This window comes from Hydra vulgaris, chromosome 07 (assembly GCF_038396675.1).
Source record: "Hydra vulgaris chromosome 07, alternate assembly HydraT2T_AEP".
Taxonomy (NCBI): Eukaryota; Metazoa; Cnidaria; class Hydrozoa; order Anthoathecata; family Hydridae; genus Hydra; species Hydra vulgaris.
Genome location: NC_088926.1, coordinates 13764819 through 13778405, shown reverse-complemented (window position 1 = coordinate 13778405; position 13587 = coordinate 13764819). Strand labels below are relative to the sequence as shown.

General features: G+C 24.7%; 1 protein-coding gene across 2 annotated transcripts in view; it reads left to right on the top strand.

Moving 5' to 3' along the window:
- Positions 1 to 13587, top strand: part of LOC100214978 (histone-arginine methyltransferase CARMER) — a 77513-nt gene that overhangs the window by 26324 nt on the left and 37602 nt on the right. For both annotated transcript variants that reach the window (XM_065801123.1, XM_065801122.1), the window contains exons 6-9: positions 896 to 923; positions 8253 to 8335; positions 12532 to 12594; positions 13130 to 13244. In XM_065801123.1, the coding sequence (XP_065657195.1) occupies positions 896 to 923; positions 8253 to 8335; positions 12532 to 12594; positions 13130 to 13244 (289 nt within the window). The remainder of the gene's footprint in view (positions 1 to 895; positions 924 to 8252; positions 8336 to 12531; positions 12595 to 13129; positions 13245 to 13587) is intronic.

Here is a 13587-nt window from a genome sequence, read left to right as displayed (position 1 = left end):
AACCCAAATAACCTCAAACTCGTAACCAAAACAAAACAAAAGTTGGATTAAAAACATCTGAAAGCTATCAGCAGAACACAGCTGGTTTTCTCAGTGCTGCCAACAAAAACCTTCCAAGTCACTGACCTAGAACCTTTTAGTTTACAGACAATATTTCAGCTCTCTATTCAACGTGTACGGAGAGGTCTGACTTAGAATGTTTTACTATACAATGGTGGAACTGTCTTCAAAGAACAAATTTTCATCGAAAAGTCAAATATTAAAAAAAATGACTTAAAACGTTTTTGTATACAGTGATTCAGTTGTCATCATTGTTTTATTTAATTAAATGTTATTTTAATTACTCATTATAATTTAATTACTCTTAGACTTCAAATATTTCGTTATTATCCAAATGTAAATATAGAATGAAGTATTTTTTTAATTAAATAAAATTTTGTTAAAAAAAGGTAAAACGAATTTTCATTTAAGTTATTTATATTTAAATACAGCTCAAAATTCTCGACAACCTAAAAAATTAAAAAAAGTTTTCTTGTAAAAGAGTATAAAGCTATCAACTATTTCAATTTTATTTTTTTAAGTATTCTACTCTTTTATTTTTCTTTGTGTTTTTTATTATTTTTTTAAAATTTGCTAAAAGGCATAGACTCAATATCCTATTATGTTTTGATTTTAATATCAAAATTAGTTTGAGTGCCTTGCTGTTAAAAAAGAGTTAATTTTTCATTTATATTAGGATGGAACAATTTTGATGTTTTTTTCTACTCTACTTGAAAACTTTGATCATTTATTTTAATTGGTTGACATTTTAATAATTAATAATTTTAATGCAATATCAATCTTTTTAAAAAGAGAATTTAATTTGTAAATAATTTCAACATTTTTTTTTCCCTAGGTGGTTTTGGATGTTGGTGCAGGAACAGGTAGAATAAACTTTAATATATAAGTTGATTTTATAAATTTCTAAAGAACTCTTTGGTTTGAAAAGTATATTGTTTTTTTTTATACATAAATATATGAAGAATGAGATAAAATTCTATTCAGGAATCACCATATTTATTTAAGAAATTTGAAAATTTAAATGTACTTGATAATAATTTTTGAATAAATATTTTAAAAATATTTTTACAACACATCAACGTATATAGCATAACCGCTTAGAGTGTTGACCTAATGAACCCTCATTTCATTATTCAACTCCCACTATATTGCTTTTTTTTTTTTTTGTATTTTTTATTCAGTTGCTTTTAGACTTAAGGCATTGTTCATGATTTTCCCATAAGCCTCTGAGTTTATCATTTCTATTGCATGCGGGGTGCTTATATTCTATTATTATTTTTATGTTATACACTTTATTATGTCTTATTATTTACTATTTTGTTCTGAGCATCTGTTTAATATATCTTTTTAATTTTTTTTAATCCTTTCTTTCTTCCTATTTTTTTCACTTAGACCTGACAGCTGGATCTTCTTTGGTGCATATTTTTACATTTTTTAAAAAGTTTTTTTTATATTTAATTTCAATTAAGACTTATTTGTTTTATATTTAATTTCAATTAAGACTTATTTGTTTTATATTTTAATAAATTTTGTTAGTGTAATGATACATATTTTTATTACAGATTTTGTCAGTATATTTGATACAAACCTGATACAACTGGTCACATGTCACTATCTGCGTTCGACCATTATGATAGAATAAATGTTACAATGACTTTAATAGAGCCAACTTAGTTCAGGATAGATTAATTAAAATTTTAGTCACAATCGACTAATGAAATATTCATTTAGACTAGTGAAAAATAGCGAAATATATATCAGTGGTGTTCATTCATGGTTGCTCAATGGTACCAGTGACTAAATTTTGTGAAGGGACTAGAAATATTTCTGAATAAAGTTTAAGAATTCTTTAAAAAGAAAAGTAATTAAAATAATATTAAATCTAATAATAAATCTAAAATAATAATAAATCTAATAATAAATCTAAAATAATAATAAATCTAATAATAAATCTAAAATAATAATAAATCTAATAATAAATTTGGAGAAAATTGTTATTGCTCATTTTAATTATAAGTTTTGCATGTGTTTTACAGCGATTATAGATTTATTTACTCAAAACTTTTTGTTCTTTATATTCTTGTGTATAAATTTTGCATAACATAAGTTGAGTTTCAATAACCGTGTATTAGATAACCTTATGTTAATAAAACATTTATAAAAAAAAACTAAAAACTTTTATCGTTTAAACAAAAATACTATTTTATTTTTTTACAAATTTTATTTAAGTATTTAGAGATAAAATAATAGAACTATATTTGTCAAAAAAATTACTTCTACAGACCTCGTTAAAGTATGAAGTGTTACCCTTTTATTTACAGCTTGTATTTTATGTATGATATTGTACGGTTTGACTACGCGTTCAGCAGTTTTACATTAAGAGAAAACTTTTTTTTATTTTTGAATATTTAAATTATCCTTTAATATCATTTATGTGACATCTATCCAGAAAATATTAGGTCGAAAAAAAAGCTTTTACCACTGAGTTTTTTAAAGAAAAAATTCATTTTATAAAATTTTTTTTAATCAAAATTTAAATTAAGTATGGTTTTTAATACTTAAAATTTTTAGAAGTTTTAATGTAATGTAAATTAATAAAACGTTGAATGTAAAATTTAGTTTCAAAGAACTGTAAAATAGTTTTGCAATTTTTATTCAAAAAATGTTTATCTCATTCTAACTAATTCATTATGTAAAACATCTCATTATAATATGCGAAAGCAAATAAAAACTTTTATTTTTAATAAAAAGGAATTAGTGTTTTTGTTAAAGACAATTTTCACTAATGTATATAAAATTGTTTGCTTCTTATTAATTCAATATCGTGTAAAGTTTCTTTGACATAATACATTTATGAACATAAATTGCGTTTACAAATATCTTATTGGTAACTGATAAAATCTATCTATAGATTGTTTGTAATCTTTATTAAAAATATTACATTAAAAACGTAAAAATTAAAAAAAATAAGTTGTGATAAACAAAAAATTATGAAAAGTTTAAGGTTGTTTTAAGAAATAAATTATAAGGAAATATAATTTTTTTCAAATACCAAATTTAGATTCTATTTTTGATACATTAGTTATAATGATCTTTAACACGATTTAAAATTAAATTTAATTACAACGTGGTACTTTAAACAAGAATACAAAATATCAATAGTTTCAGGCTCCTGTAACAAAATGATCTTAATAAATATAACACATAAAAGCAAAAGGTTTTTAAATATTTGTAAATTGGTTTTTTTATATTTATCAAGGCTTTTTTGTCTTAAAAAAGATTGTCTATTTTTTTAAAGAAATAAGTGCTTAACTCAGGTGAAAACTGTTATCAATAGTTTATAGTAATACTTTTATTTACGCAAATTATTTCTAGTCTACACCTAGCCCTATAAGGAAAAATGACTAGAATATGTGAGAACTTTGCTGAATGTGAAAATTTTTATAACAAATAGCGACTGGCAACTCAAAATGCCTGTGAGTGAACAACATATACAAACTCGTTACTTTCAGTCACCCTTCTGGCAACTGACCAAAAGTCTGAGTGTACACCCCTGTATGTGTATGTATTAATATAAATATCTATGTGTGTGTGTGTATGTATATATATATATATACACACACACATATATATATATATATATATATATATATATATATATATATATATATATATATATATATATATATACAGGGCTTGTGATAAAGCAAGCGCGATCACGCTCCGCTCGTAATATGCGCCTTTAAACGGTATTTTCAAACGTTCTAGGCGCGATTAACAACGCTCGTTCAGCTTATAACGAGCGTATAATATAACGCTCGTCCAATAGTTCGGGAATATTTTTTTATTTTCATTAAATATTTAAAAAAGATTTTTTATTTAAGATATTCTATTATCAAAGCACTAATATAAAATATAAAAAGCACTATGTCGTTCTCTTTTGCCCTAACGTAATGAATGAGCAGTTTGAAGTCGTTAATAGTTACTAATTTCAATAATGGAATGTGCACGTGGAAACACAATGCGAATACAAAAATGCGCAAATAAAATAAGAATAGAAAATTAGAAAACCAACCATTATAAGAAAATTGAAACTGCAGAGTATTTTTAATCTTGTGAAAATATCAAGTAATATTTATTTGATTTATTGTTTGTAATATTCCACACATTATTTATAATAAAAATAAATATTAATAATAGAGTAATTTTTAAAATTAGTTTTTGTTCATAGTGTAGGTTTTTTATTAACTATTATTAATTTAACTCAAATTTAAAATGATTCTGTTGTTTAAAATGTTTGCAATCACATTCGAAAAGGAAACAAAGTAATGATGTCAACATTTGTTAAATGGAAAGTTATTATTCTTATTATTATTTCAAATTATTCTTGTGTTATTTTTTTAAGATAAAAAAAACGTTATTTAAAAAAGAAATTTTAGAAAAAAATTAAATAATTAATTTGAATAAAAAATATCAAGAAATATAAAAACCATTAACCGTTAATTAAGTTTACAGCGTAACATTTTAAAATAAATATATCAAAACAATGAAGCAAAACTAAGTCACTAAATTATACTTCAATACTAAATCAATAAGAAGTTGCGTTTTTGTTTGATATTATTTTTTTATAACATAAATAGTTAAAAATAAAATCGCAATCTGACAATATACAAGAAGTTTGGAAGTATAAAAATCTACTTCGTTGAAGTAGTTTCATGAGTGATACTAATTCAAACATTTTTTGACGAAAGAATTATGTAACAAATAAAAAGAGACATAAAAAAAGAAAAAAGCTTTTTATGAGCATCGCGTTCAGCAATTTTCATGATCGCGCTTGCTGACGTTATCTTGAGCGCACATAATCGCGCTCGATGAAAACATATTCTAATTTTACGAGCGCGATTTTTTTTTTTTTTTTTTTTTAGATTATTCACCTCCCCAAGGCCCGAGGGGGGCCACTACAGTCGAGGAGGATACTCATTTTTTTTTTGTGTTTTTTTATTTATTTATTTATTTATTTTTTAGTTGTTATTCGTGGTACAACCCTCTCTCAACTCTTTAACTCCGAAACACGAACCTTGCCGAGCCGAGCAAGGCCGCTGCGCGGAGAAACTAAGTTGTATAATATAACACGCTTGACGATTTTCTTCATCACAAGCCCTGTATATATATATATTTGTATATATAATTGCAATAGCTTGCATTGATGAGTAATGAGTAAAATAACATCTTGATAGATTTGCTTGAGAGGCCATTGGATAGTTAAGGCAGCTTCACGCATCTTCTGTTGGGCTGTTAGGTACTCGTAGTACCTAACAGGATGTTGACAGGGTTTTACCTTTGCAGACACTGATGCTTACATTTCAAGTAAATTTGCTTTCGCTTTATTTTTGATATAGGCATAATCACCTGATCAGTACACAATAGTATTTTGATGATCACCTTCAACTTTTTCAAGCTCCATTCTTTTTTTGCTGAGAAATGTTTTAAAGGAAAATTTGTTGTTTTTTTTTGATTTTTCTGTTGTTTTTTTTTGATTTTACTAGTGAAAATTGGTTTTATGTAAATTTCTATGTTAAATTTTTATGTGAGAATATGCTGAATTTCTTTCATTATCAAGCTCAGACATTTTCAGCAGAAAATAATCTTAATTTTTGTTTCTTCAATCAAAAATGTATTTATATGGAAAATTTATTTTTAAAAAAGAAAATTTAAAACGCCACTGCTATCGCACATGCATTTGAAAAATATGTTGCAATGTGTTTTATTTTCAAAACACACATCATGTTTTTCAAACATATTCGAAACTTCAAATAAATCACAGGGTTTTCATCAAGGGGAGAAAAACATCATTTCAAACAATGAGCACTCAAAAAAACTAAAAAGTCTGTTTACAAAAAAAAAATCTGTATGTGGAATTTTAACCCTATTGTACAATGGATACCAGAAACTTAAGAGATAAATAAAATTATTCCTTTTTAACAAACCTTTATAAAGTTTTATTTTCTTTAAGATTTTTTTCTTTTTTTTTTTTGCAACATCTTCAAATCCAACAAGGCTGCAAACAACCACTATTAGAGATGGAAGTTCCTGGAAGAGAAAAGATGAACTTTATAAAGCAAGATTACGATTGAAAGACAGCTTAAAATATTGTAAATTATATGAATTATGAAAACAAGATCAAAGAAGCAAATTCCAAAGAACTGATGTTGGAGGAAAAAAACTAGGCGAATAAGAGTTTTTGGAGCACTTAAGAATAGTTACAGAAAAAGAATGAGACTTAATTAAATGGCGAGTAACACAAGAATGAATTTTAGTAGATGGCAGATGTTCTAAAGAGACACTGGCTCTTTAGAACAGTGCTCATTATAGTATTTGTAGAAAAGAGAAAGAGAACATTACGACGATGTGATAATGGTTGGAGGTTGGCTGCAAGAGCAGGTCCAACTATGTTTACAATGCGTTTTTGCACCTTGTCCAAGAGAGAAAAAGCATCATTGGAAGATCGGTCCCAGATATGGGAATGGTATTCCATACAAAGACAGGTTTGAAATTTATAGAGATAAAGAATAGAATCCGGAGTGATAAAGTGACAAGCATGATAAAGAGATGCAACCTTAGTAGATGCTAATTTTATAATTAATTTGATATATGGTTTTAAATTATTTTAACTTAAATATTTAAAAAGTTTAATAAAACTTTATGCAAAGTTATAAATAAAAATATTACTTTTTTAACTCAAAATTTACACAAATGCTGGTAAGAAAGTAAATGGCAAAACTTGAATATTCTACTGAAAAGCCGGTTTTATTTTTAAAAAGAATATTATTTGGCATAACAAAACAAAAACAGTCAAATGCAAAGAAGATATTTGATTTTCTTTGATTCAAAGTCAAAAATATTTAGATTTTAATTTAGGTGTATATTTAAATGGTTGGCTGTAAATTAAGTTTTTTAAATGGTCATTTGTGCATGAGTCGGTCCTATCCTTAATTAACAGTTGGTTCAACAGAATTCGGTTCTAAATTATTCACACAAAGTAGTTGGTTGAAACAGGAGTTCTAATGAATAGGTTCTATATTATATCGTATCCAAAACCTGAGGAACTGCTAAATAAAAGAACCGAAATTATATCAAAGTGCTGCCACAAAAATAAATTCTTATTAAAAAGTTACAAAGCTCGCTACAAACCTAACTAACAACTAAAAATAACTATATTAATCTACTCCATATATCTCTAGGCTAACTAATAAATTACTCACATACACAGCTATTGTAATATATTTCATAATATTATATATTTATATCAATTTTAATTTTTTTTTAATATATAAATAATGCACATTATCACATAAACAAATATTTAAAACAACAAACATAACTATTTCACAACTAAAAACAAATTTAAAATATTATTAATCTAACTACTAATCGATTTCCGTCTTGTAACGTAACATAGCGTAACGTAACGATCCAAAGTACAAATATAAACCGTAACGTCCACTAAACAAATCATAGCAAAATTAAACTTGAAACTCAGAGTTGCAATATTAAATTATATTATAAACATTATTATTTAGCTAATTCCTGGTACTGCGGGTAACAGTAACATATATACTATATATATATATATATATATATATATATATATATATATATATATATATATATATATATATATATATATATATATATATATATATATATATATATATATATATATATATATATATATGTATATATGTATATATGTATATGTATATATGTATATATCAAAATATAGTATAATATTATAATAAGTCATGTTATGTTCTTATATTTTAATTATAATAGAATTAAAATTATATTAGATAATATAAATATAATAGATATAACAGCATAATAAGTGATTACAAGTAATTTTAATAATTCTCAAGATGTCTCCATAAACTACTTAGCATTTAATAATAATATTAATAATAATACTAATAACTACTAACTAATAATAACTAATAATAATAAAAAAGAAGTTAGATTAGTAAATTACTCTGATATTGACAAAGTGGTCTTGTGCAAAGTCACACAAATTTTAATATATCTGAAATAATAATAAATTTTTGAAAATGTTATATGCATTATAAGATTTTCTTAAATTTAATATATGTAAAAAAAAATGTGTTTATTTATATATGTTAAATATCATTGGTTTTTAGGCATTCTTTCTTATTTTGCTGCTCAAGCTGGTGCAAGAAAAGTTTATGCTGTTGAAGCAAGTAATATGGGCCAATTTGCAAAGGTAGTTGTTGTTAAAAAAAAAAAATTTTCACAAGAATAATGCTTTTTTCTTCATCTATTTTTTACTTTATTTTGGCCATTATAGTCAAACATATTTTAATTAGGTGGTTTCTAAATATCCTGTATTTTTTTGAAAACTCTTTTTTCTCCACTTTTTTTTTTTTTTTTTTTTTTTTTTTTTTTTTGAAAAAAGTCAAAAAAAAATACTCCCCTTTTTTTTAAATTTGTTTTAATAATAATAATGTTTTAATTTGACATACTGACGACTTTGTATATTTTTCCTATGGTATCTGTAGATCTTAGCAATGAGACAGAATAAAGCTCATAGGAAAAATACCAAAATTACTAATGTATAATTAGCAGGGATTATCTTTAAATTATCTATAAATTCTAATACTATTTGTACGCGTATATTTATTAATAAAGGGATTCCTAAGTGCTGAGACAAATTGGAGTACTTGAGTAATAAGAGCAGCTATGGCACAGTGGTTGCGCACTTGCCTCAAAAACATAAGATCCTTAGTTCAAACCCCACCTATGGGCAAGTTTTGGGACATCGGTTAGGTAGGAGGCGCGAACTTCCTATTAAATGCTCTTCCCCGGTAGTCTGTGATAAGACTGTAAGGACTTCTTGGTGCACCTAAAAAAAAATTGCTCAGCTTTACGTGAATAAAAATTTGAGCAAAATCGCTAAAAATTTTATTCACGTAAAGCTGAGCAATTACTAGAAAAATGCTGAGTAAAAGCAATTGCTTTTTGTTCACCCAGCCTTTTAAAAAAATGTATGTATGTGTTTAAATTATAAAATAAGACTTGAGTTGATTAAATTACCAAATCAATTTATTTATTGAGATATTAACAAAAAAGTATTTATTGTTTTGCCATATATTTCTGCAGTATTTATTTTTTTAAAAGTCAACATTTTTTTTTTTTAAATAAATACTGCAGAATCTACCTTCAAGAAAAAAAAAATGGTGTTAAAATCAAAACTTACTTTCAAGTAAAAAAAATGGCCTTAAAAATTATTTATTAAAAAGTTTTTTGCTTATGTTTTGATAAATACTTTGTTTTAAAACATTTAAATAATATGAAACTTATTTTTTTTAAGGGTTATTTAAAATATGTAAACACTCAGCACTTAGAGATCACTTTAATTATTTTGACTACACCTAAAAATCTAGTTTAATTTATAAACTCTATTTAAGTAAGCATTAAAATGCTTTTCTTTTATAAAATGCTTTTTTTTTTTAGTACAATACCTGCCAAAAATTTTCTTTTCAAGCACATGAGATATTCTTAAATACAAAAAAAGCATTTTTATTCTGGATTTTTTCAGGATATTATAAGGAAAAAATTTTCCGGATATTTTAAATATGACCAGGATAATTTATGAATTAGTAATCCTGGTGAAGTGTTTAATCCATAAGTAACGTTACCACTTTTAGTGCTACATACCAATAATCTGAACTTAAAGTATTTGTTAACTCTGACCCTGTATATAAAATATACAGGTCCAGAGTTATGTAAAATATACAGAATATATTATATATATTCCTGATTCTAAGTTAGAATCAGAAATATATATAATATTTTCTGATTCTAACTTACATAATGTTTTTATATTTATACCAAACCTGGCACTTTTGCTATGAATACATTGTTTCCAAGAAAGTCAACCTTTTCACAACAAAAGTGTCAATAGAAATATTTCATAAAGTATTTTTTAGTCAGGGTCACATATTATGTTAATTCTAGATAAAACAGGATATTTATTTGGAAGTGTAGTAACAATAAAATGAACTTGTCTTGTCACTTGAACTTATTATAATGTTACTATTTGATACTATTATATGCAAATATTAGATTTGTATTGTAATATCAAATCTATGGGCTTCCAGAGTACTTCTTGATTTAAAAAAATGTTTTTCATATAAAGAAGTATTCATAATGTTTTTTATAAGTTGAGAAGCAAATCATATGTAAAATATAAATGTATATAATACATATGAATATATAAATATAATAATACAAATAAAGAAGATCAGTTTTGGTTATATTGTAGTTGCACCGTTCCGAAGCATATTTACATATAAATTCGAAGGGTTGAACTTTTTAAATTGGAAGTTCTCTTTAGGTATGTCCATTTAGACAGATGTACAGATGCCCATATAGATATGTACAAAGATCAGAAAGTTCATTCTCTAAGGAATTATCAATTGAACTTGGAGCAATGACCAATGCAGGCATTTTCCCTCTAAACATAGTTCTAATAACTCTGGATCTGAATTTTTTCTGCCAGAAACATCAGAAATACTGATTTTTAAGAAGTTCTTTTTCGGCAACTTCGCTCAACTCTTCAGTTTTATAGAATATATAGTTTTCAATTTCTTCATGAAAAATTCTCTGTTTTTTTATTGATAATTTTTGCATTGAAAAGGCTTGCTTCTCTGCCATATTTATACAGAAAAAATTATATACTAAAACTTTTTAGTCCCTGTCTAATAAGTTTAATAATAACATATAATAAATAGAATAGGTATTAATAATAAATAATATATTTCGACCCTGAGATAATTCACTTCAAGAAGTTGCTTGCTCTCCCTACAAAAGTGTCTCTCTCCCTTAAGAAACAGGAATGTAGATTATCAACAAATTAGACAATAATTGCACACTCGCAGAAAAGTTTTGTGCAAGATTTAGCATCCAAGTTTTATCAAATTTAGCAAGGTGAACAACATAGATCATTTTAAAATAGAAGCTATCAGATGGATAAAAAATTAAAACCATCTGCATCCGTTTTTGTCTGTGTAGAAAATAAGTAAAATATTAGGGAAGGCTTTCAATGTTATAAAAACAAAGTCACACTTGGATCAACTTCGTACAAAATATATAAGAAGCCCATTTGCAAAGCATGCTAAGTCCAAGTAAACTTTTCTTAATGGGTAATTACCCATCATCTCAGGTTTTTCAAACATAACACTATGCTATAATTGTTTGGAACAAAAGCTCAAAGTATTCTTTGAAACAAAAAACAGACAAACAAGGAATAATAAAATATTTAAGAAATATTCAAATAAAGTGTAACGTGTGTTCTATTCGAAAAACACTAAAGATTCTGTTATTGCTATAATAATGAAACTTTTGCTCATATATATATATATATATATATATATATATATATATATATATATATATATATATATATATATATATATATATATATATATATATATTTATTTATTTATTTATTTATTTATATATGTATATATAGACACACACACATAAATATCAATATTAGATTATGTTATATGAAAATATAATATTATTAATATTAGATAAGGTAAATATAAACTTTTAGAAAACCTGTTTTGTCAATCTGTTTTTTTATCAATGCAATGAAAACTCAATCAATCAATATATTTTACACAGAAAAAAGTACTGTTTACAATATAGTAATAAAATATTGTAATATATTTTTGTGAAGGAACATTGCAAATAGTAAAAAGCTCATTTAAAGCTGAGACTTAGCATTGTTTTATGTGTGTATGTATGTATGTATGTATGTATGTATGTATGTATGTATGTATGTATGTATGTATGTTTTTACCAATATGGTGTCATTAATATGTGATTTAACTAACCTAACGGTAACATAAAAGTAAAACCTTTCATATATAAGCAAATATATACAAATAATTTTAGTAATTGGAAATGTGCTGCTTGTTTTAATAAACTTTTATTTAACCTGACTTTTTGTTTATAGGTTATGAATTAACAAAATATTTAAATTTTTTTATTTAAAGATGTCAAAGCAATTTTATAACTTGACTTGGGACGATTTTAAGGCAATCTTTTGTTAGCAAAGATTTTTTTCTCATAAAATGCTTTTTATATAAAAAAGCATCAACATATATTCTTGATAATCTCAGGCATGCTTGACAAGTTTTTTTATGTTTCCATATAAAACTCAGACATGTTTGACACGTTTTTATATGTTTCCATATAAAACTCGGACATTCTTGACACGTTTTTATATATTTCCATATAAAACTCGGACATTCTTGACACGTTTTTATATATTTCCATATAAAACTCGGACATTCTTGACACGTTTTTATATCATATAAAAAGTTTAAAGTATTGAGTAAAAGTATCGTAAATATTAAAATGAAATAATTATGAAATTTTTTTATTTAGGAACTTGCAAAGAATAATAATATTAATGATATAGTTCAAGTGGTAATCGGAAAGATTGAAGAGGTTTTTTAAATTCTTTATTATTTTTATTCTTCATTGAATTTACATTTTACTTATAAACTTACTTAGTGTTTAAGTTTATCTGGGTTTTAATTTAAGTATATTTTTTCTATCTGGATTTAATTCAAGTATATTTTGCATCAAAGTTCTGAATCAAAGTTTGCATCAAAGTTCTGAATTATATACAAAGTTTTTATGACAACTTTTTTCTCAACTTGTTTGCACAAAATATTTCTGAGTAAGTTGAATTTAAGAAAATAGCAAAAAACTGTACTACTCTTAGTTGCGCATCAACAGAAATTGATTTTTTCTTTCTCTGTTATTAGGACAAATAAACTTTCAATTGATCTAATATTTAAATAGATGATAAATATCAGTATATAGAATATGGAAATTAAATTATTATAGAAAAAATTAAAAAATTAACTTGAAAAATTTTTTTGTGACTTGGCTTGTTTTGCAGATGGGCTCCTTATCTGTTTTTCATTATATTTACAATTACATTATATTATAATACAAGTTTTTCATTATACTCTAGGTTGTTTTACCAGAAAATGTTGATATCATCATATCAGAACCAATGGGATATATGCTATTTAATGAAAGAATGTTGGAAACTTATTTACATGCAAAAAAATGGCTAAAACCAGGAGGTTTTATTTTAATTTTTTTTATCAAAATGTGAAGTAAAAAATTATTTAAGATTATACTAAAAATAAGTCGATCATTATTGATTTAATTGATTCGTTGAAGAATCTATCTCTATTGAAGAACTATTAGAAAATAAACTATTAGAAACTTTGATATACAGTTCTTTATTTTGTGCAAAGTGCTACTTTTTAAAAATATATATATTTATAAAGTAAAATTGTTTAAGTTTAGTCTCTATGTAGTTTCAGGCATTTAATATTAAATTATAAAAATACATGTGTATTTTTATTTTTACAAACTTGGTGCATAAAAATCATTAATAACTTATAACGTTAATTTAAAATC